At 43.6% G+C, this 26,169-nt stretch overlaps 1 protein-coding gene across 5 annotated transcripts in view; it reads left to right on the top strand.

Moving 5' to 3' along the window:
* LOC113219412 (fibroblast growth factor 17-like) overlaps positions 1–26,169 on the top strand; it is an 85,348-nt gene that overhangs the window by 48,705 nt on the left and 10,474 nt on the right. For 4 of the 5 annotated variants that reach the window (XM_026446309.1, XM_026446306.1, XM_026446307.1 and 1 more), the window contains exons 2-3: positions 21,941–21,986; positions 24,588–24,720. In XM_026446309.1, coding sequence (XP_026302094.1) covers positions 21,941–21,986; positions 24,588–24,720 — 179 coding nt within the window. Of the gene's footprint in view, positions 1–19,092; positions 19,166–21,940; positions 21,987–24,587; positions 24,721–26,169 lie in introns of those variants that run through there. The other variant, XM_026446308.1, reaches the window with a different exon arrangement.

Raw genomic sequence — 26,169 nt, 5'->3', positions numbered from 1 at the left:
AACAGATAATCATAGGCGTTCGATCGGGAGCGAAAATTGTTGGAGGAGGCCAACGGTGTGCGGGCCAACAACGGTATCGACGTACCATCATCCACCGGAATTGCCACACGCGTGACGATCGACTCGTTATTTATTATGCGGCCAATGCCGCCTTTCCTCCTTCCACGTCCCCTCTTCCTCGTATATCTTCCCCCGCCGACCTTCTCTCCCCCTCGCCCTCTTTTTCCACGCGTCCCAACCGAACCCGATCCCTCCTCCTCCCCCGAAATTCGTCGAATATTTTCCACCAATAATCAAACTCGGACACGACACGATTACGACCGAGTCCGTCACGCACCGTCAATGCGGATCGAGCATCGATATCGCGCTTAATAAACGATATATAATTTTTCTCTTTAAACGTTACACGTTTTATTTTACCATGACGAAATACGTTTTCCACGCGCGTCTCATAAAGCGTACGTTGTTCCACTTGGAACGCGTTGTTCCGCTTTGTTCGTGGAATTTTTTTTAATAAAATCAAAGACGGGATCACGTTGTGCAAGTACAAAGTGAAATTCCTCGATAAAGTAATTAGACTAGGAGAGCTGGATTAAATATATATATATATTTTTACGAAAGAAGATGATCGTAAGTTTATCGAGTCTATTTTCACGGAACCACTTCGTATCTTTCGTAAATATAGCTCGAGTTTCCGTCATTCGTTCTTCCATCCGTCGAACGTATTAATAATATCGGTTGATTGAGCGAATTTTGTTTTATTCGGTAATGCAAACTCGTTCGGATCGAAGTTTTCGCAAAATATTTGAAAAGAGAGATATCCTTAAACTATTCTTAATGAAATCGAAACGATACAACGAGCCTCGCAAGTGACACGATAATGTCACGTAAACCAACGCGAAAATGAAAATATTTACGGTTCGAGAAGCTACGAGGAATTTCATAATCTCGATCGATACTCGCGATTTCTTTCAAACTGTTTAAATAAACGTATTAACATTTCGTACATATATATTTACATACGTGAGAAACACACTTTAATCCAATAATTTTTCTTTACGTCTAAAGAAACGATCGGTCCAATATAAATATACGTATAAGCATACAAGATGAGGGTTTGGAAAAAGGTTCATCGTTTTCTTCTAGGAAGGTGCTCGTTCGCTTCCGCGATAACGTTACGTAAAATCGAGCTGGCAGCTATTTTTACCGGCGATGTCGATACGACGGGGGGAAGGGTCACTGTTTCGCAAATGACACGTTCGTTACGGATTCGCTTAACGGAAGGGTCTCTCGATCGATGGACGCGCTGCATCGACTAGGTTGCGCCCTCCCCAAAATGAATATAATTGCCGGATATTTTCTGCCGATCGCACTTTGCATACCTTAGCTGAGCCGATATTTATGTTCGGAATGTTAATGCGCTCTCTCCCTCTCTCTTATTTCGCTCGATTTCTCGAAACACAGCACCCCCCTCACCTCTTTTCAAACGCGATTCCCTCTACTTTATCCATGAGTCTTCTTTCTCTTCGTCGTTCGATCGACGTCTCTTTCGAGAAACGAACTATCGTAGCACGTTACGTTACGTGCACAAAATCGATCGATCTTCTAGGAATCGGCGACCCTCGCGCGACACGGTGCTCCCATTATTCCTGCACACTCGCGCGATTGTTACTTCACGGTTTATCGCTTTGATGATTTATACGAGGCTAGGCTACGCGATATAATCGTTGCTTCTGTGAAATATATATCCGATCTCGCGCGACATCCCGACTCGTGCCCAATATTATTGTATATTATTCCAACGTGTTTTCGTTAACAACGAAATTTTTCTCGCAATGGAGGAGCGTGTTCTTCGAAAAAAGAAAAATGTGAAGCGATCGGTGTGTTATTCTTAAACTCGGCTCGACGATCGTCACATTTATCGTTATTAATAAGAAGAGACGCAAGAATTTTCCAACAATAGACTCGACAGATAACGATAAGATAGACGCGAGAAAGAAAAAAAAAGAGGAGGAAGAAAAATATACGTTGTGGTACGAGTATGTATCGTCGAATCGTATCATCCACGCGGTATCGTCGTCGGGTTGGCGGGTTGTAACACGGGTGGGCGTGCTCGAAGGGGTTGCGAAAGGGAACGGAAACCACCAAATCATTTTTACCCTTCCCGTCAAGCTGTTCTCCTTGGCACAACCGACTTAATGTCTCCTTAATGGCCGCGATAAAGCACAGTGATATACCTCTCGTGCCAGCATAACGGACTGCTGCGCCTATACGTTTATACGCCACACTTTTACGTGTACCTATATAACTTGTGCGATCCGTATCGAGGTAAATTCATCCGTGAATCGAAAGGTAAAGGTTGTTCGATATCGAACAGAATGATTGCCCCCCCCCCTCGAGATCGAGATAGGGGGGCACGATATTATACAGGTTGTACAGCGAACGATTAAACGGATCGATCCGTTTATGAATAAACGTATCAATCCCGTTGAATAACGTTAAATTTCACCGTCGTGTTTTCAAACGGTTCGGCTCAACGGACCGCGATAAATTTAAACCGTTGTTACTTTTTGTCGCGAAAACATACGTTTAAAGAGTATTATTAATTATCGAACGTTTTTTTAAATCGATATCGATAAATCCGTTAAAAAATTTTACTCAAGCCTCGCCAAGAGTTTACCGTTAAATTCAATTATTGCTCGAGATGAAACGATAACGCGACGTAACGTTTGTAATTACAATGTAGAACCGGTATTAATTAGTTAAACGTTACAACGGATAATATTATCGTTGGAAAGAAAAATATATATGTGTATATAAATACATATATTGTATTGCTCGAGTTGTGCACATACTCGTGCACCTATTATTATATTTTTTTTAAATCGGCAATTTTCTATCAGCCAGACGATAATCTTCCCGACCTATCATTTAGCAGACGAATACTCACTTGTCTTTTACCGGTTTCACGATAATATAGCAATCTCGATAAGAGTTTAGGTGTATACGCGTTTGGATAGGATTGTGTGGCGCTTACATAACTACCGATCGATGACCGCGTGATTTTGCGAAAACATTGTCCGATTAAATTCAGAGTAGACGCTTCGTTTTTCGATTTTTGACCATTCCTTTTCCCCCTTAAAAGGAAAAAAGAATCCATTTTATCATCCTTCGAATTAAAATAATCTTCTCTTTTCTTCTTCTTCTTCTTCTTCCCCCTTCGTTTCTCGTTTACCTTCTTAACGTTTCTCGTTCGTTTTATTTCTTTGTTTCGTACGTGATTCGCACACCCACGTGAAGACACATTCAAACACGCATAAACACACACACACACGCACAAAGGGAACAAAGTATTATCATCAGATTAGATTATCGGAAATACAATGGCGTCTATATGTCGCGGAGAATGAAAATAATACACAGTACCGAATTGAACTTTATCGAACATGCGCCACGTTTTCCAATACTTTTTCGCCGCGAAACAGCAAACTTTCGTGGTTATTATCGTCGTATATAATTATTGCAAATGGATGAATAATTAGAATTATGCAGTTTGAGAATAATAAAAATCATTTGGTCTCAATTGCGCTTCTCCCGAAACGATATCATATTTACGTTATATATTTAAAATTCGATTAAATTTAACTTCGAACTTTGATATGTCATATTTCGATATATCCAAATTGATCTCCGTTTATGAATTTTATTTCGATGAAAGAGACGTGGAATAAATCATGTCCTTTGAAATTATAGATATACATATATATATATATATATAGATATATGTCTGGAAATTTACCGATCGTTAATGACAGTTTATTTTGCACGAGGCATGAGAGGAAAATATGTTTATCTACGTAAGTTTTTCTCATTTGCAGTTACATCACTAACGCTATTGTTCTCCAACACTTTTAAAAAGCGGAGATCGCTCGATCGAACTTAAATATCGTGTCGATATTTTTTTCAAACTATATACACCAAGTATATATATATCTTTTTCAAAAAGATATGGCGATAAAGTGTTGATCTTTCGAACAAGTTTATATCTTGCGACGTGCAAGTTCGATACACGCATAGTTTCTGCATCGAAGAAAGAAGGGGAAAAGAAAAGAGAAGAAAAAAGAAGGAAAGCGATTTCGAACTGGTCGGTTTTCGAACCGATCGTTTATTATACTCGGCGATATTTTCGATGAAAGAGCGAAAAGAGAAATAAAATGAGAAAAATGAAAAAAAAAAAAAATAGCCGATGTAACCGCAGTTTCGATGACTCTCCGCGTCTCTATCCGCGTTGAAGTACTCTCATGTATAGTGGCCGTCGGACGGTAAATATTTTTGGCGCCAACTTTTTCCGCAAAGGCCTGTTAGCATTGCGCGAAGGCTGTGAGCTCGTATATGCCCTGCTGAGTGCGTCTACGTGCGTGTCGTTCGAGCTTCACGACTATTGACCAAAGGCATTATCGGCAGAAGAACGTATAATATGTCGTTGCAGCACGAGGACAGTTCGCTCTCGTTGCTCTCCGCTCCATTAACGAAACCATAAGTCTTCGGTTATGAATAACATTATTTCGTACAACGTGACTTTTTTTTCTTTTTTTTTTTTCAATATCACGAGACACATTTCTCTGGTAATCGTTATTCCAATTAATTTTGCGACATTTTGCTTTTCTTTTTTTCTTTTCTTATGATTTCTTTCTTTCTCTTTTTCTTTGCGTGCTATTTTTCGCCCATTTTTAAAATTATCGCCCAACTATTTTAGATTGCGATTTTTAGGCCAGCTTTTGCCATTCCGGTTTATGATACTAAAGTTAATAAAAATGTACGATAACATTCCTAAGTTATAGTAACGAGATCTATAAATTTTATAATCAAATTTCTGTACACTATACGTACGGGTCATAAAAATTCCAATAGAAACGGAGAATGCTTAGATTTTTCGAGACGCAAAATCGTGCGTGACGATAAAGTTTGTCATATACCGCGTGATCGATCAATAATATTGCTCGTTCCATGGTCGTTTCTATGTTCGTGTGTTACGACATTTAACGACCGCTTTAACTCGGGAAGAAAGTTTTTTTCGAAAAAAAAAAAAAAAAAAATCCTTTACCTTCGATCCTATATAATACCGAATTAAGAAATGGTATTAATACTTGAAAACTTAATTATCGATATCTTTATATATACATATACGTGTAAAAGACATTGGTCGATTCGAGAGATAGATTCCACGAAGAAATATAATTAGAGATATTGCGAACAATGATGTTCGCGCATGCTTAGCGTGCATTCGATGCCAATCTAATCTATTGCCTCGATCGTGGGTAAATACGATCGATGGCGCGTAAACGAGAGCGTTTGCCGAACGAGACGAGGCGCGCTTTCCCAAAACGGCGACGGACGAGAAATTTGAAATTAGGTTAATAACTGTGCTTACCAATACGTATACGCACACATATATACGTATACATATGTACGTACACACGTGGGTAAGAAACGGTCGCCTCGAAACTCTCGAGCGACGTTCTTCTCGACCAAATTTTACCGCGTGTCCCTCGGGAGAAAACCGATCGAAACACGAGGTGAGTCGCATTCCACGAATACAAGCCGCCAACTACAAGTGCTCCGCAAACAAGGTAAATGTATTTATAGAGGGAACACGAAGCACATCTTTTCTGTCCTCTTTGCTTCTCCCCTTGTCAACGTCTAGACTCGCGGTCACTGTGCCCCGAGTCCTCCTCCGTTGTTCACCGCTCGTTTCGAAAGGGCCGCGTCGTAGTTCCCCCATCTTTGCATTTCCGCTTTCGCTATCCACCAAACACGACCGTTCATCTTCCTCGCTTTTCCCCATCGATAAAACGATCCGATCTCTCTTCTTCTCTTCTTTCGATTACGAAAAAAAAAATTAACGAGACGAAGAATTTTTATTCTAGTACGTCGATAAAACAACGATTCGATTTCTCTTCTTCTCTTCTTTCGATTACGAAAAAAAAAAAAAATAAAAGAGACGAAGAATTTTTATTCTAGTACGTCGATCCGATCTCTCTTCTTCTCTTCTTTCGATTACGAAAAAAAAAAAAAATGAAACGAAGAATTTTTATTCTAGTACGTCGATAAAACGATTCGATTTCTCTTCTTCTCTTCTTTCGATTACGAAAAAAAAAAAAAATAAACGAGACGAAGAATTTTTATTCTAGTACGTCGATCCGATCTCTCTTCTTCTCTTCTTTCGATTACGAAAAAAAAAAAAAAATGAAACGAAGAATTTTTATTCTAGTACGTCGATCCGATCTCTCTTCTTCTCTTCTTTCGATTACGAAAAAAAAAAAAATAAACGAGACGAAAAATTTTTATTCTAGTACATCAATAAAACAACGATTCGATTTCTCTTCTTCTCTTCTTTCGAAAAAAAAAAAAAGAATTTTTATTCTAGTACATCGATAAAACAACGATCCGATCTCTCTTCTTCTCTTTCGATTACGAAAAAAAAAAAAAAAAAATAAACGAGACGAAGAATTTTTATTCTAGTACGTCGATGAAACAACGATCCGAAAAAAAAAAAATAAAGGAGACGAAGAATTTTTATTCAGTAAAGGAAAGGGAATTCGCTGTATATTGACGTAATAAGAAGGGGGAAGGAAATTTTTCCATCTTCTTATTCGGGTGCTATTTCTTTCGAATATCGAACGTGTCGTAATTGCGAGGAAACATTGGATCGATCGCGATGTTCCATTCGGTGGGTAAACATTCTCGTAAAGATGGGCACTCGTATCGTGCATTGCGTAATTTCCATTGAAAGCAGTTGCCAGTTTATCGCACGATACACCGGGTAACGATCGTACCGGCGGAGAAATTTTTTAAACGCGGATTTTTATCGATATTTTCATTCTTTCGCGGAAAACAATTTGTAAACCGACTGATTTCATTCACGGTATCGATGGTATTCGTGGAATAGAAAAAAAAAAAAAAAAAGGTTGGGGTATACATACGAGAGGAAACAATGAAACGATCAAATATTCGGTTAATAAACTAAAAGTTACTTGGAAACGGATGGAATTGACTCGTAAATATATATAAGCTTCGCATCGATCGCGTTAACACAGGACGAGGTTATAAAATTTGTGTTCCGACACAATGTGGACGCGGTGTGCTCGTGCAGAGGCCGGAATCGTTGATGGATGCGCGCTAGTCACGCGACTTGCCAACCTCTGCGAATCCTTATTTTCGCGCCGAACCGATTTCTCCTGATTTGCATTTTCGATCATACCTGTCACATTTTGCCCCGACGATTAGTGCTCGCGTCCCGTTTTCATTCTCCTCACGAAGAGGTATTCGATCGAGGAAAACATGGATCGTTGCGCCTAGATCTTCGGCTGGGCCGAAGAGGCGATAAAAAGCAGCAGGAGCTAGCACGCGTACACCGGGGAACAAGTGTCGTACGCGGGTGTCATTCATCGATTTTGTAGGGACATTTTGTTGCCGCTTTTAACCGATGGAATTTTAATCGATCGTTACGAAACGAGCGGACCCGTTTCACCACGAACATCACGGGAAATTTTGATCGAGGTACTAGTTTACCCATCTTGTTTCGAAACGTGTTTCACATTCGCTTGCGTTTAATTAAAAATTATTTCCCACACCGACAGCCGGACAAGCTCCAACGAGGAGAAATTATTATTCACCGAGTAGTTTCGTACGATTGATAAATAATTCTCGAATTCCAGCGACATAATCGTCGGGATTAATGGGATATTTGTAAAGTGGAAAAATCGGGAAAATAATTTTTATCGCGAGAGGAGGAGAAAAGGATTTTGATTTTTCGTTCGGAATTAATTCGATTCGAAAACGAAACACGATCGATCGATGGAAACTCCGTTCGAATCGATAAATCGAGGCGATCAATTACGAGCGTTTCGTTCGATTCAGGTCAACGAATAGTCAACGCAATTGCGCAGACCTCTTCTGACAGCCAATGCTACGGTTAAAGTCCTTGACGCGAAGGTGTAGAAATATTTATATATCCTATACGGTGTACAATACCGATTTCTAAGCGTATCTCGGAATCTCAAGGACGCGTCACCCCGAGTGCATCTCGCCCACACGAGACGCGTGTGCTTTCGCCTATTTCTCTCTCTCTCTCTCGTGATTTCTCTTTGGCGGCGAGGAGAGAAACGCGGGTTCGGAAATGGCGAGAGGGATGGTGGAAGACGGCGATGCTCGGGAATGGGCGGAACGCTCGATGCACTCGAAACAAATAACCCAGAACCTCTCGATCTGCCTCTAGTCTCTCCTCCAGTAGACGTCTCTCCTCCCCCAATCGTGATCTCGTTCATCCCCCTCGACGAAAGGTCGAAATCGTTGTAAATTATTATACTCGGTGGACATGTGGCGTTTAGCCGTGGTATAATTGATCGCTCGTAGGCTAGGAGCCGGCGAGAAGAGAGAGGATCCGCTCCGAGAAGAGAGGCCCCTCGCCCTTCGAGGTATAAATTATAATTGAATTAGCCTGAGCTCTTAATTAGTCGGCCGGGGAGGGGAGGGGAGGGGAGGGCCCCCTCGAGCCGACGCACGCACAATTACATTTCGCTCCGCGGTTCCTTTTTCTCCTCTTCTTTTTTCTTCCGCTTTGTCTGTGTCGTACGAGTTACCTGCGCAGCGCCGTTTCACCTCCTGCGAGCTAATTTACAACGGGGGCGTCGCTATAGCGTGTCCGACGCGCGTCTGCTTTTTTACTCCCCTTTCCTCCTCCTCTCCTTTCCTCTCCGTTCGTCCAACGATCGTCTTTACTCGAGACGCAGCACGAATCCGGATCACGGTTCCCTTTTTCCTCGACTTTCTACCACGCTTGCGGTTTAACTATTTGCCGCTCCTTTGCACCGATTATCCACGCGCCGCGTTTCTTTGTTCTCTCGCTTGAGGGAGGAAACGAGAATCACGCTCGCCGTTGGAAAATTGGCGGAGAGAGACAGAGAGAAAGAGAGAGAAAAGATTTTTGAAAAAAAAATCGGAGGAGAAGGAGAGGTTGCGTCATCGACGAGGCTCCTACTAAAACCGCGAGTGCACAATCGGTAAGGCATGCAATTAATGCGATATCGATCCGAATCGCGTTACAATCCGGGCGCGGTTGCCAATCTCTTTTCTCGAGCACCGATCGTAACTCCTCCCTTTTATCGGGGGAGCGTTTTCGTTTCCGGCGGCGCGTGCAAAACAAACGGCGTCGCGTCTCAGCGCAACCCTTCTCGCCCTTTCTTCCTCGCCCGTCCCCATTTTTCCATCTCCTCTCCTCTCGTTTCCTTTCGTTCCCACTATCTACTTACTTACTTACTTACTTACTTACTTTCCACGCTCGTAAACCAGACGTTTATTATCGCGCGTGTCTCGCGATAAGCGTCCTCTCCTCGTCCTCTCTCCCTCCGTTGTTCGCGAGGAAGACGCCAGAACAAGGGGTTCCATTCCTTAAACTTCCGTTCGCGGATACTCCAGTCTCTCCCGTTTCGCGCGGCGTATCATGTAAACGTTGTTATCGCCCCCCTCGATGGAAGCGCCGTGATGCCGTCGAAACATAGCCCTCGATTCAATACGCGTCGCGATCGAATTTGCAGATAAAAGGAAATTCTCGAAGGGAGCTCGAGATACGCCTACACTAATAATAATAATATAACGCTTATTTTCTTTTTCAATGGTATTACAAACGGTTGATATAAATAAAGGATCGTACGAATTCATCTCTGTCCAATTTCCACAACTCTCGATTCTAATTTTACCGAGTAGATACGGGGGATGTGGTATTCTTTAAGGCCTCTGCGGAGAAATTTGGCTCGTTAATTCAGGCTGGTAGACACGCGACCGTGGATAATTAATTTCTAGTTTCATCGAGATCGCATCGGATCGCCGCACGTAGCGGGCGAGCGTTTAACCGCGCGCAGCTAGAAACGATGGCCGGTCCATAAGATCGTACATCTTGCCCCTTCTTTCCCTTCTTCTTTTTGGGACCGAGGAGGAAGGAGGGAGGAGGAGGCGAAGACGACGACCACGACGACGACTACGACGACGACGACTATGAGCCTCTCGCTTTTTCCACGTCCAATAAACGGAGGAGGAGGAGGAGGAGTAAGGGAGAAAGGGTGTCCCACGGCTAAGAATAGCAGGCGGTAGCCGTTCGGCCGATGCAAATTCGAGGCCGAAAACATTCACGATGTATAATTCATCGCGCTGGCGGCGTCTGCCTACATGCGATACTACGCGTGCTCTCGTGACAATGACACAATGTTTGCGGTTATCGGAGGGTGTGCACCGATACGCTTGTACGACTACTACTCGCGCGTGTATCTGGGATACGGCGACACGGTGCGATCGTATCGCCCGTACAAATTCGTCGAGCGAAATGTTCGGAGGGAAACTCGATTTCCAAATGCTTCTAATCTTTATTTGCAGATAAGTTTCTCCTCCCCCCTCTCTTCTTTCGTCTGGAAATGAAACGTTACGTTACATTTTCCGATCGATCGACGAGAAGAAAGTTTGTCATCGCTCGACTCTAATATCTCGTCCGATCCCACGACTTGGAAATGGTGTATTCGTAAATTTGTCGACCGCGCAAGATAGACCGTTTTATCGAACCAATCGAGAACTCTAATGGGTTAAGTTTCCTCGTCCGCCACCGAGACTTGCGGAGGAAGGAGAATCGCATCTCGAGGGTGGGATTCGATCGAGGAGTTCGAAGACGACGATGAACCGCGTTCGGAATCCTGGTGGCTGGATCGTTGAACCTGAACAAACGGAGCAATCGGCGATACGGCTCGTAAAGTCGTAAAAACAAAAGTACCTCGATCGAACGGCTCCCGGTATTCGTGTAGGTAATACCCAGGTTGCACACTGGCTCGACTGGGATGTGAGCGCGGCCTCGTGGCTCTCTCACCAACATCGATAAAACTTCGCCACCCAATCGCAACCTCTTGGAAAAACCGCCGCGCGCCCCCATTGCGCCGGTCAAAATATATTTCTATTTTTCCCCGGGACGGACCCCGAGTTGATGGACGGCCACGTCTCTCTCCGATGTTTCTCCCGTTTCAACGACTTTATCGATCACTTTCTTCTTCGCTCTCGTGGCTAAACTTTATTTCTAACAAACAATGTTACGTATCGATGCCGCGTTTTACGCAACGACTCTTTTTCCCTCGCTTATTTTTTCCTATTATTATTCGAATTAAGATTCATTGAGACGTCCTTTTCCAAGGGAAAAGGAACTTTTACACTTCGTCGTTACACTTCGGCGCAGTGTTACACTTGTTACTGTTGAACGGAGAAAGTGGCGAACTCGGGCTAGTACGTCTGACTAGTGCGACCGTTATCTACTTGTATTCGTTTTCGAACCGCGTAAACGAAGCGATCCCAACGATTTCGTAATTTTGATACGAACGCGTGATACGATTTTGCGCGTGATGCGAAGAACCGCATACATGGCGAACTCGATGGAACGTACTTTTAGACGTAGCGTCATAATGAATTTAACAAATTTTAAATTTGAGATCGAATTTAACGAATTTATTTGCCGAAATTTATTCATTTTTTTTTTTCCATGCGGAGACAAGCTATTTTTATCGAGGAAGGGAATTTTTTTTTGAGATTTCCATCTCGGGACACGGCTCGATTAGCAAGTGCGGGGTCTCTATATTTTCGAAACGGTCTTTCAATATTTCTCGAATTATAATAATTGGGAATTGATACGACGACGGGAAAAGATATCGAATTTTAGCACTTTTTTTTTTTTATCGAACAAACAAGGATGAATACCGATTCAGGCAAAAATTGTGGGATCGAAGTCGGGAAAATTAAATTGAATCTTGCAACGAGATTCGTAACTCGAATATATTCTTTCTTTCGTTCGAGAAAACCTTGTTTCAAATTCCCTCGGGGAGTTCGCCGATCGATAAAAAGGGATCAAACGATTATTTTTCTGTTTTCACCGCCCACGCGTCCGAAGGCTACCGAAAGGCTAATTAAGAAATATTACGTCGGACCACCAACATCGTCTCGCGTTAATTGGCCTGCAATAATTTTTTCTTCCGTTCGAAAGAACGAATACATCAAATTGCAACGTAAATTATCGGGAAAATTATTGGGAAACAGATAATATCACGTTATATTACGATTATTAATACGTAATGGGATATTATATCAGACCGCTTAAACGTTTAAATTATTTCTCAGATTATCGACGCTATCAGCGCTAATTAGCTGTAGTGGATACCTCCAATCGGATACTGCGTTCTCCGTCACAGTGTTTCCCGATTGGATATCACTCGGCCGTGACGAAGTCCCTTGCTTCACCTGACAACCAATGTACTTGCACAAGACTACATCCGTCTCTTTAGAACTGGTTCCAAACATACTTCTCTTTCTCTCTTTTTCTTACCTATCGTTATTCGATTATGGAAATCACCAATGTAAAAATAATTCGTACAAATTGGTGGAAGATAAAACGATGAATTGTTTAGAAAAATGTGTCGCTTATATTGCAATTAGATCGAAGAGCTCAGTCTCTTTTCTGTTAATAAATATCGAACGTGTACAAATACATGGAAGGCGCAGAGAGAATAGAAAATATATTTCGTCTTAGGAATCGAATTCGAAGCGATATCGATTAAATAGTTATCACTAATTCACGATCGAGAACCGTCGAGAATAATATCGATGAACGGCTGATAACGATTCCGATATCGTAACCCTATTCTGGGTTAAGCAAACATCGGATTATCCGCATTATTGGTCACGTTGAGCAACGTCGCTATCGCGGACGATGCGCGTTTCGAAAATCGTACTTCGCGTTCCCTCTTCTTCTCTTTTTTTCTTTCTTTGAGAGGAGAGAGGGAGGCCGTTCCACGCGACCGATTTCCACGAAATTCTACTAAAATTACGATTACGCAAATTCCAGCTGGCTTATCTCCGCGTACACACTCCCACGCTTCCGTTCTTATCGGAAATTCTTAAACGTTCGTTACGTCGTACGAATGCTTTTCTCGACACGTAAGCGATCCGAAAATAATATTCGCTCGAGCGAGTAGAATTCACCGCGAGTTTTTCAAACGTGTGTCAACTTCGTTAGGGATTATTACAAATCTCGTTACGCGGATCAACGAAATATCGAGGTGTATATACCAGGAGAGAGAGAGAGGAAGAAGCACGATCCCTCTCTCTCTCTCTATTTTCGCGCTATCCTCTCCTCCTAATTGAATTTTCTTTTCAGAAGAATTTGCCAAGCGGTGGTAATCGGCACGATCGGGCGGCGAATCGATAGCCCCCCGGCTTCGAAGTTCGGTTCGTTGGCTCGGGTTGCCAGGAGAGTGCCCTAAAAGTGCACCGGCTCTTATGCGGATTCGTCGGCTCCCAGTTTCGTATGACTAACTCGACTGAGTCATCGTCGATATTACGTATGAAGAAGGAATCGTGGCTTTCTCGGCATTGATTTTATCGAAGGAAACTACGCTACTCGTCGCCGCGTCCAATTTCCTTACGTCTCGAACCGAATCGTTTCTTCTTCTTCTTCTTCCTCTTCTTCCTCCTCTACTTTTTTTTCTCCTCTCTCCCCTCGGCGGTCGATACTCCGAGGAGGACGGAGGAGCTGTCTTTCGCCGATTGTGTGAATGTTTCGTGAGGACGACACGTAGGACGAAGGCAAATAATGGTAAGCACCGGTGTCGGGGCGGTCGTAACGGTAAAAAAATGGAAAGGCCGGGAGAGGAGCAGTTGTTGTCTCGGTGTCGTCAGAGCGCACGGTGTATACAGATAGCGAGAGGGTTCGGGGAAAAGACGGAGAGAGTTAAGTGATGGTGGGTGGGCGAGATGGTTATTTAAATGCCCATAGAGTCCATTAGAGATTACAGGGCCGAACAACAAATGCCCGCGTGGATGAGCCAGAACGAACCGCGATAACTTCTCGGCCAGATAAAAACTTTCTTTTCACCTTGCTCCGATGTGAAACGGCTCCCATTTCCGACCGCGAACAATGTTTTCATGATTGGCACGCTATTGTTGCTTCTTTCCTATTCTTCCTCCTCCTCCTCTTCTCTTCTTCTTCTTCGCGATGAAAATTCACGCGAGCGTTTATTCCACGCCACGATAAATACGATGAATATCGCGATATTATTCAGATACCGAGTTCAATTCGTGCTAATTTGCGAACCGATCGTGCAGGAAATCTCTCTCTCTCTCACTCTTTCTTTATCTTCATTTCTAGCTTCATTCGCGTATATATCTCGTAGATCGATCTACTCGAGGTCGAGCTCACCTTTTCTCGAGATAGGAAAGTGCGACGAAGAGCGTGGACGAATACTTTGGAAACGGTGTACGTGATGCTCGGGGTAAACAATGGGGTCGATGCACGAGATGAATCGCGTTTACCTCGAGACAGACGCGTGTTACTCCCTTTCGTTCCATTTGCCTGAATAAATCGGCGGACCACTTAGTAGACCCATCCGCTAACGATTTTCGCGTAATTTTAGATCTTTCTCTGTAAATAGAAGCGGCGCGCCAACCCAAAGAAGACCGGCTCGGCCAGCTAATGAAAGAGAAACATATTCGCGAAAATATGACAATGTTTACCCAACTTAATACTCCGCCACTTGTTCCCCGCTCTTGCTCTCGCTCGCGTACGTAACGTTAATTTCGTTCGAAACTACCTGTTAAAACATTTGTCGCGAGGAAAATGATACCGATTCAACGAAAAGAAAAAAAAAAAAGAATATAATAAAATTCTATAGGATCGATTATGCGTTAAATTTAAATTATTGCCTTTTATCACCTTCGCTCGTTTCGAATCCGAATCGATAAGCTTTAACGCGCGTGGTTCATTGAATAACGCGACAATCACGATTGCAATATTAATATCGACGTGGCCGCATCGTTGACGTCACTCTCGAGAGTTTCGTGCCCCTTTTGTCGCGATCGTAGATGAATCATGTTCGCGCTAACCGGCTAATGAGTTCAAGCGATATGCCATTGCTCCACGAATTGCTACTCTTTTTTTTCTCCCAGCTATTCCGAGCGACATAAACACCGACGAGCATTCGTCAATCACTAGGTGAACAACATCGAATCGGTTACGTAATCGGTCTATTCCATTGTTCGTTACGTTCGTTTCTTCCTTTTTCCTTTTGCGAATCAATGCATTTCCCCTTCGACAACGATCGAGAAAATTCGACTCGCTTAAAACTAGCGGGACAAATCGATTTTTAATCCGAACTAGGGTCCCGGATTAGGGCGCGTTTTGTCCAACGAGAGATATCGTTCGAGAAATTCCCAGACGTTTGGTCGCGATGGTCGGGAGGGAGGAGGGGAGGAGAGACGCGAACAGAGAAGGCCACCGGCAGGTTATCGGCGACCAAATGAATTCCTAAAACTCAATTAACCGTGGCCTTCTTAACTGGCGCTCGCTTAACGAACGAGGCGAGCCGAGTAAATGAATGATCCCGCAGGATGCGCCTTGTTCGGTTCGAGAGAACTCTCTCTCTCTCTCTCTGTCTCTCTCTCTCTCTTTCTCGGTTCGAACACGATATCCGCCCTAAGAGCCTTCGGGCTATCCAACCCTTTTAAGTAGACCTTAAGTAAAACGGCAGGAATGCGGGGAACAGCTCGATGGTACTTGATCGACGGGGTAAAAGATCCCGTTTCCCGGTGATTCATCGCCGGCTATTTCTGGTGACACCAGCCGTGAAAAAATATACGGCAGGGATCGAAAGAAGAAGCGACGCGAGAATTACGTGGCCAATAAAACTACGCTATACTTTCCTTACTACGGATCGGATTCGACGGGAAAACAAAAGTTTGGCCGTCGCCAACAACCGTTAACCGACCGACACTTAAACTCTTTCTTACGAGAAATTGTACGTACGATCGATTAAAATTCGCCGCGAGAAGGAGTGAAATTAGCAGAGAGATATTTACAATTTTTTATTATTATTATACGTTCTTTCGTTGCGTTTCGAGTATCGAGCGAATGGTTTTTTCGAATCGGTGATGGAAGAAGAAAGAAAGAAAGAGAGAAAGAAAGGAAGGAAGAAAGAGAGGGGAAAAAAGCGGAGAGAAGAGTGACGAGGAGCGTGTCAGAATGAATGTGACGCCGGCGGAACGTCGCGGCTTCGTAGCAAAAACCACGTCGTGTACTCTTCTCGCGTGGCTCCTCCTCTCCACCCGTTCGTCCTCGTCTCTTCTTCTTCTTCTTCTTCTCTTTTCTCGTTCGGTGTTTCCGTTCTTCCTCCCGCCTGCTCCAGGTTGTCTTCTCGACCGTGGAACACTTGACGCACGAGGACGGTCCTCTATGTAACGTTCCAGGATACGTCCGTGCCTCGTCTCCTCGTTCCACGTAACCCGTTCGTCGTCGGCCGCTACGTCGACGGCTGCCTATCTGCCACTTCACGTTGCCACCAGTCTCCAGTCACGAGTGTTCTCCCGTCGTGCAACGGAAAATGGTTGGTTCAATCAACCGGATAATTTGCATGCGCAGCGCGCGGAAAAAAACCTTCTGTCACTGCCGAGTTTATCGCAACCTGGCGTCGCCTCGCGCTACCAACCATTCGGGATCCGCGAAACGAATCCGCGAATCTTCGGATGACTCCATCCGTTTTTTCCCGGAACCGATAATTATTTCGTTTACGAAAATTGAAAATTTTTTCCCCGAATTTTTTCCAACGAAATTCGTTCCGCGTAACATTCCGTTTTTGTCGGAAAAATGACAAACGCGAGATGTATCGTTTTAGAGGCAAGTCATCTAATAAGTTAACGAGATTAGTCATGTTTCGCAACGACAGTTATTACGGAGCCTTATTTGAATTCAAATCTAGGTGTTATCCGCGATTACGCGGAATTCGTTTCGTCGAACGTGCATCGTTGGTATTTAAATGACGATTAACGAAAAGACAGGGGGAGGGGGGCGTCGATCGTAAACTAGAATGTTTCGTGGTAAAAAAGAAAGAAAAAGAGAGAGAGAGAGAGAGTGATAAATTTAAGCGTCAAAAGACTTTAAGACCCTTTCGAGCCGAAGAGATTAGAGTTTTACGACGTGACAAGTCCTAGCGATAACGTTCGCGTGAAAAAGAAACCGTACCTTCGCGTTCCTCGAGTAGAAATTAGAGAAATTTTGACGATTTTTTAGACGAGTGAAAATGAGACGGAAAAAAGGAAGGTAGAAAAGTGTGCAACCTAGTTTCCCGTACACGACGGGTATCACGGCCGGATATCGGGAATCTGTCACGATTGACGACGAATCGACGAACGATATCCGAATCGCAAATTGAGTCTGGGCGAATGATTTGTGGTGGGCTTTCATCGGTGGAATTTATAGAGGTTCGATCAATCGCGTTACTCGTCGGCGTTAAAACGCAGGGCATTCCGCGGCTGTTCGATCGAGACACGAGAATTTACCGCCGCCGCCGCCGCCGCCGTCGTCGCCTCCTCCTGAAATTCATTGTCGGCCACGGTGATTTGTCGCAACTTGCCACGCTTATTTAAGAAACATTCCCGAGTTTCGGCATTGTCGACGCGACGCCAGGTGAGTTTTTCGTGGGCCATGGATGGCAGCACGGCTCGTGCTCGGTCTCTCGCCTCGCCTGCTGGAAAGGTAGTAAATTTCGTGGTTTCTTCAATAGAGACGTCCGTGTTTTTCTTCGCTTTTCCTATGCCACGGCTTACACGCGGGGACCGATCAATTTGTCACGAGGGAAATCCGTGCGACTAAAGGGCGTTACATGGAAGTAATAAATAAATTACAAGCTGAGAAATTATCGTCGTTAGTCATGGTAAACCTACAACGTCTACCGTACATGTATACATACATATATATATATACAGTTGGAAATATTCACGAGGAAAATAATCGCAGTTGTATACACGATCGTATATGTATTTGTGTATATATATAAAACCGTAATAATACGCCGCGATAAAATCTTTTCGATCCTCTTCTCCCTCAATTTTTCAACGTCAACGATTTTACTGGCGCAGTGCACACCTAGCTACGCGAGATGCAGTTCGCGCGCGAGTTTTGTAACGGAGAGGTAGGAGGAGTAATAGAAGGGCTGCGAAGGGAATGACCAGCAAGATGACGATACGGCTGGACGTGTTGGGGTGGACGAAAAGATGGTGATCCACGACATCGACGCGGGGCATTTAGCCGACAGGCGGTGTCCAGCTGAGAGCCATCGGCGTCGGGTCGGTAGCCGCGTTTTTCATCGACGAGCCGGGGCCTATTCAAGTGTTGGCAGTTTTTCACGCGGTAGGCGACAAATATCCCCACTAAAATCCCCTTTAGATGAGTCCCCACGTGGCCGGGGATGTCACGCCGGATCGTGCGTACCCTCGCCGACATTCATCGTGCTGATCTCGCGCCAGTGACAACAAATCGCGCCACTCTCACTCTCCTCGCTTTCCGCCTTTCTCGATCGCGATCCAGCCGTCTAGTCAAACAGTATCCGAGCGCGAGAAGCGGTCGCGATTCGGTTTTCCTTCGTCCACCGATTCAAGTTCAATCCTCTAGTCTGGTAATCGATCTAGTCGCGACGTGTAACGAGCTAGTCCATCCGTTTTTAACCCTCGACGGAGGATTTCACGCACAAGTTGGCGCGCAAGGATACGCATACGGTTTCACAGTCGACACCGTTCACGCGCGCGTTGCGTCATCGTTCCCGACTGACTTCGATATGACATAATCCCGATTATTAATCCGGCCCGATTCCCAGACAATCTCGATATATAGGAGCAATCGTTGGAAGAATCGGTTGGAGCATCGCCGAATTTATCGATTGGATTTCCCGAATCGATCGAGATATCGCCGCGGCGCGGAGTGGTGTACCAGTCACGACCCGGCTGTTCGTTTCTTTTTCTCTCTTTCCTCTTTTATCACAATTTAAAAAGGTGTTTCGAAAACGTTCGCCGCCCGTCGTTAATCGGGACGAACGCTTATTCCAACGGCGTGAAATTTATTTACGGCCGTAAATTCTATCGACTCCTTTACAAATCTAATAAAAAAAAGTTAAAAGTTTGGTTTTTGCTGGACACGCGATCAAAAGAGAATATTTCACCGTTTACGTCGGATCAGTGTCACGATTCTTCTTACTTAGCGCATGGATTGAGATGACCACGCTTCGGAGTGGTGACGCGCAGATATGTTTAAGGCGATTTGGTGAGTTATCACAGATTTTAAATAATTACCAGTTCCATTCCTATTCTCTTATTTTCTCGCTACGAATTATCGCTACGATTAAATTTTTACTTCGTCCGATTTTCCGTCCGAAAAAAAAAGAGAAACGGTAGAAAAATTATTGGTTGGTCGGAAAGAGGAAAACTTCGAAGATGGTGCGAAGTACGCGCGTTGTTGATGCCTCGAATCTCGTGACGCACGTCGCATGCAAGTGTTCGTAATGGCGGAATCGCCCCGAAGACCCACCTTTGCGTTCGGCCTCGGCGATTCTTCTCCTCGAAATACTAGAAATACTGGAAATACTGGATTTTTCACGGAGAGCGTGCCGCTGTTTATCGCGACTGGTGCCACATAGTCTACGCTAGAGTTAGAAATTTTCCTCCGTGTTGGCACCCCCCTCCCCTCCCCCCCTTCCGCCTAGCTGCCAATCAGATGCTCAACGGTTTTAACATTTTCTCCGTTACGTAATCACCGCTGAGAAATTTCAATATTAATGTATCCCACACCTTACGATGTCACGGATTATCGTCGCTCGTCGGAAACGCGGCGAGAAGTGTACTCTTTTGCACGCGTCTCGATCCATACTCTTTAAAAAAAATAAGATGGGTTAACGCTGCGCTGTCAGCGAAAACGTTGATAATTTTGCAATTTCGCGCGATATCGCGACGTAGTAAAGTAAAGAACGAAAAGAAAGAAAGAAAAAAGAGAAACGCTTTGGATAGAGAGCTTTGAAAAAGCGACGTTGACGTTCGTCTCTTCGATTAAACGATAACTCGAATTTAATTTAACGAGATATCTGACAAGTGGATGCGTACGCTTTCAAATTTTTCTTTCTCGTCATATATATCGTCTTTGTACTCGTCTTTACATTCGCATTCCTCGCATCGATTTCCGAATGTTGATTCGCGATAACAATTATCACTTACGGTTTCTCTTTCGCATTCGTTTTTTCTTCCTCGTTTTACTTCGAAAATATTTTTAAAACATTTCCACAAACTCGCATAACAATTTATGACAAATAATCGTTTCTGCAACGTTCGGCTTAAAACGCGCTCGTTTTTTAAAGTTTCCGAGGCGATGCGGTAGTCACAATTAAACCACGACGAAACTCGAGTCGACCACGCGTTATAACGACTCACATATAACGAGTTTCGATTTTAATTACTTAATGTCTGCACATTTATAATTTGAGAGGAACGGATTAAATTCTTTCTCTCTCTCGAAAATATTCGACTCCTTCGCTTTTCTTTGCTCCTCTTTGTCGCGAATGTATCGAGTGATTTTTCGATTTTCGTCATTCATCTCGCGATCGAAAAAGATAGACGTTGTTTCCTACAAGAAAACGAAATTACCTGTAAACGAGTGGACGATCCGATAGAAGGGTTCACTATCGTTCTCTACGAAGATCCAGTGAAAATAAAGTGAACGGTTTAACGGCATTGGCGATGGAATTTTCTCGGGGCGCAAATGGTGGATTTCGTCCGAGCGAGGTGGACGGCGGAACGAAAGGAGGACGTTTTCGGCCCACTCCCGCGCTCATCTCTCGATCACCGGCCGATCGACCGAATTAAAACGAGCGAATTGGCGACGCGATTGCTGCCGCTCGGCTCGCCGGTCACCTGTGTTCTCTGTAATACGAGATGCATTCGCATTACGCAACCCGTTCCAGCGGCTCACCACATGTATCTCGTGTGCAACTCTTGCTTATTATTTACGAGCCGCGCCGCCAATCTTCGCCGTTAAATTTAATATATACACATATATATATATATCTATAAAATATATACGCATACGTAAATACGTAATTTCCCCTTTTGTAAATCCGTTTGATATATAATAAAGATAGAAGAAAGTAATACAATCGATGGAATCGAATCGTCGATTAAATACGCGCCACGTTTCAGGCCGATCAACGAGAAAGTTTATAGACCGTGGAAAGTGAAACCGACTCTTTATTAAACCGATAACGCAGCCATTGATGCGAAATTATACGATGCTTCCGGGTGATCGTGTGTTTACTCTGTTCCACGGATAATCGTCCGAGCGGGCAAAATGTTGAGTGTCGTTAGGAGGAAAATCGACGAGTTATTGAAATATATTCTCTTCTAAACGAATAACAGTTTCTTTTTTCGAATCAATTTTCAACGAATTTTAAGTCTCGTCCCTCTTTTAATCCGATTAGCAGCCACGGAGTTTAACTAAGCGTTCGGCTATTAAAAGTTATTATATCATGGGAGAAAACTGCAGCTCTTGCCTGTCAAACGCGCGTCATAAAAGAAATATATAAATTACACGGAGGGAGGAGGGAGGGAGGATGGAGTATTTTAGACGTCTCGTCGTTCAAAGAAATATTAATTGCTGCCTTCGTCGGGGCATTGAATTGTGAACACTGGCCGTGTACACCACCACAATTCCATCCGCTGTAATTTAGTCGTACCGCTAATTATCCCGTACGTACGCGTTTTCCTTATCCGTCAGACCGCTCCGTCCCGTTACTATATTATCCTATATTTTCAATTTCCACTACTGCCACAGCATCCTCCTCCTGTGGGCGGGATACACCATAATCAGGAGAAATTTATTTGCATACGATAAATCAGTTGGCGGGGATCGCGAGCGATTAAATTGCGCGGCACGAATTGAAATATCCCAACAACAAGTGTTGGCCGCCGGTCGTAGATTTAATAATAATTCTTACTCGTTTCGAAACGAAGAAAAAGCGATAATTAACGCGGATGTATTCTTCGTTTGTTGCAGGTTACCACAGCTTGCCGTTTTAGCGAAGATTTTGTGCCTCCTGATGGTAAGTGACGTTTTTAAAAAACTTTACACCTTTACTTTTTTCTCTCTTTTTCTTTTTTTTGAAAGTTCAAGCAACTACGAATCATCATACACGAGTAAAAAGTATATGGGTAATATTGGAAAGGTTAAAAGCTTCTTCTTCGTATTCGTTTTTCATCCGATAAAAATTCTAAAAGCGGAGGAAACAATGGTTCGAAACGAGGGATATATAGATGTCGTTTATCAACGAAACTATCGATATCCTGGATATAAAAATTTCCACGGCGAAATATACGTGTATTGCATCCTTACGTTATCTGTATCGGAGAAGGGGGGGGCAGATACGATTGTTCCAGAATCATGTTCGAAAAAAGAATTCGAGAAGTGCCAGCAGTGTTTTCGCTGTACGCTCGTAGTTTAAGGGAAATACTGGTGCCCTAGATACGTTGCCTCTAACGAGCCGTGTAAAATTTGAACGAGGGCTTTGGCCACGTTCGTGCGGAATCCGTAAACTTGCATACTTATTCGACGGATACATAAGCGGATACGTGCCAGCTCTTTTGTACATGAACCCACAGTGACTAGGTCAGATCGAAGATATACACGAAAGAGGGGCGAAACCTTTGCCCGAATCGCGTGCCACCAACTCGTTATTATTATTCGCCTCTCCCGATTACGTTTTAACGTAACATAAATTGATAAGGGAGGCAATCTCCTCCACGTTGTCGCCTCTTGTCGATCCTTGAGCCTTCGATCTTGAGGTGTTCCACGAGAGGAAAAACCAGCGCTAGATTTCTCATTCGGTAGGATGCCAGTGGTATTTACCTTGCAATTTGGGTCTCCATTTCGCACGAAACGAGGCTATCTACATCTGTTCTCGTTTTAATGCCCTGTTTCCAGCCTCGTGGACTAAATTATGCGGCAAACTTTTCTTTCCTCCCAAAGTCCTCCCGTACTTGAACTTTGAAGTTTGACATGTCGTATCGATATCGGTATATAAATTTTTTTTTTTTAATATCGATGAAATTAATTTTCTTTCCCAATCTCTAATATGTATTATTGGATAATGGACGATCTTCGTGGAAATTCTGGAATCTGGATATAATAATCGTCTCGATATCTCGAAATTGCAACGTCGGTCGAGGAAGAATATCGATATTCAAACCCGTTAAACTCTGATTATGCATTTATCGTTCTGATTATCGAGCGACACAATACTCTTATAAATCGACACCGCGCGGCCTTGATACGTATGTATCTCGCTTACATGTACAGTATAACGAGTACAACAAGTACGATAAATAGGTGAGAATTTAACAAACGATTCGACGCATCGAATCGAATCTTTGCGATTCGATTCGATCCGCGATTAAAATGATTTTATCGCGTTCTTCTTATCTCGGCTAGCTTTTGCTCGAATCGCGATCGAATCGTATTACAACGAAATTAATCGGAAAAACGAGAGAGTTGCGAGACTGCAATGCGGCTACGCGAAAATGTGAGTCGCGTGCAGCAACCTCGCCTCGTTGGAAAAATCCTCTCGACAAACCACAGCCGTACGCCTTAACGTTTAAAGGATACGAAAGCAACGGGTTCAATAGTGGTCGGTCTTGCTCCGTCTCTTACTTTCAACCGTGGTCAATTTCGAGGAGAAATTGAAACGGTGTAATAAATTCTCGATAAACACGAGTTCGTACAATTCATGTTTGAAACGTATTTATATTCGTTTCAAGTGAAAATAGACGAAGATTCGGAGTACAGTTTCGATTAATCGACGGTATTTGGAAAAAATAAAAATAGAGATATTTTTACGATTTTAACCGCACGAGGAAGGAGATATCCAAGTATATACCTAGCTCGGGGAAGATGCGCAGCGATTTTGCTATCGTAAGGTTGTTACGGCGCCATTCGTGAAATAAAAGAAGTGTCAGATTCTACGACCATTAATGGACAGCTCGTGTTCGCTCGTTAACAAATCTTGTCGGTATACATCTTTTGTGGTCTCCGCCGTAACGACTGTTTCTCTTCCCCGCGGATGCATTTTTATCCCCACGAGCGAATCGCAAAAAGGATCCTCGCGAACGGCTCGACGGATCATTCGATCCCACGATATGCGAATCTTGTCGTAAAAATGTTCCTGCCCGTGAAGGAGTCGTGAAGGAGTTGCGGATGTCTTTAACGATTTTGCGTTTGGTCGTCGAACTGAGAACAACCCTCGCGCGAATTCCTATCTTCCCTTCACTTCTTTTATTCTTTCTCCAACACTGAGAATCGATTATACGATCCTGTTATTCCAATCTTCTTATCTCTGAGTTACCTTCATCACGAAGAAATTATTTTCTAAAATTTATATTCGTACGTGTCTTCCACGGGGAACAATATCGTTTCAAATACCGTGCTATTCCTGAATTTTATACTTTCATCGAATCGATTCGTGTACAACTTTGTCTTAAAATTTCGAACTTTGAACTCTCTTTGTGAGCTCCGTTTTTATTAAGAAAAAGGAATGTAATCGATAACACATAGCTGAGTGATAATTCATGAGTAGTTTCAACGAGAAAGAAGAAGAGGAGGAAGAAAAAAAGAATTCGACGTGTAATACGAAGGTATAAAATTATTGCAGGTGGTGATGTGCGGGGCGGTGCCGGCAATGGTGCGCTCCGTGAGTCTCTACTCGACTTGCAGCAGCGGCAATGTTACCGTGATGGGCCGTTTGATCAAGGCCGTGGAACGCACCGATCACAATGCCCCTTACCGTAAGTAAACTTAATTAATTAGATTATTAATTAAATTTTCGCTTTCGTTCTTATACACGTTCGAGCGAAAACCGAAATTCCCTGAGAGAACAACGTAGAAAATACACGATGACAAATGATAGGATGAAATGGTAATGGCGGAAAGTTTATTAATAGATAATAGGTCGAGTTTATCGTCAACTATTCGAAACGAGGGCAACCACGCGACATCGGTGGCATTTAAACGGCTTTCGAATAAATTCGAATCGTTGCAACGTGTGCGGCCATCGTGTGGAGAATAGGTCGATCTGTTAATTGAATCGAATCGAGTAGTCCGGCCTCCGACACCAGGAGGCGCTCGACCGTGACATTATCTCTTCCGATCGATAGTCTCGTAAAGACTGGAAAGGATTCCGAATCGGTGTTGCTTGCTCTTTCGAACGAATAAACGTCCGAAGCTGGGCCACTAAACATCTCAATTTATAGCGATGCTTATCGATCGACCTAGGGTCAGGGGGGACTTATCTCCCGCCCGCTTTCGCTACCAGCCGCCATTCCTGGGCCCCGAGTTTTATCTTCCTGGGATTAATAACCCAACTCCTCTGTTTCCGCGCGAGATAGCGGTCTGAAGAAACCAGAAGTAAAAAAAAAGAAAAGAAAAAGAGCGATCGCGTTGTCTCGTTTTGTCGCGATTGTTTTCTAGACTAGACTAGAAGGCCATTTATCTCGTACTTTCTTGCTTATTTACGAGGATCCGAGTTCATGGTCGTTCTCGTATCGAAATCGAGTTTAAGATATGGACGGGAGAGGAAACTCGATAACGCCTCTAATAAAGCCTCTCAATGTTTTTCCCGCGAAGAGAATCGAGATCGTTATCGAAACGCAGGAAGAAGTAATTTCTTACGACAATTTGCTCGAAAATCTTATCATTTCCGATATGAAATACGTAATGGCGATCTAGATCAAGTCCTAATCGATTAGGACTATTTAACCGGTCAAATTATTATTCTTAAATAATAATTATTCTCGTCGAGAATACGCACGCGTGCGAATAAGAAATGGAATGCGCGGTTTTAAAATTTATGAAAATGCGCGGACAAGTTGGCGGAACGTATGCAAAACGTGGAAGCATAGTTGAATTTATTATTCAATTATTCACTTGTTTACCGAGATTTGTTGCATTCGCAGCAATATAATCAGTGGAGATCCTTGGAATATATTAAATTCGCATATATTAAATTCGCCGTGCCGTGCCGTATGCATGTAATCTCCGTTTTTCCATTTCGCGTAATCTTGAAATTCCGAAAGGAAGAGCGAGAGGAGTAGGAAGGAGCCGTCCGCCCTAACCGTGGCGTGAGCGCGAGGCGGCTCCTTTTCTGACTTTCACGGGCGAGGTAGGGGAGAAAAGGAAGGTCTGAAAGGAGGGAAGAAGGCTTGTGCAAACAGAGGAGCCAGTTTTCGCGCCGCACG

Source organism: Apis mellifera, linkage group LG1 (genome assembly GCF_003254395.2).
Source record: "Apis mellifera strain DH4 linkage group LG1, Amel_HAv3.1, whole genome shotgun sequence".
Taxonomy (NCBI): domain Eukaryota; kingdom Metazoa; phylum Arthropoda; class Insecta; order Hymenoptera; family Apidae; genus Apis; species Apis mellifera.
The sequence above is the reverse complement of the archived record's forward strand: the minus strand, read 5'-3'. Positions and strand labels throughout refer to the sequence as shown.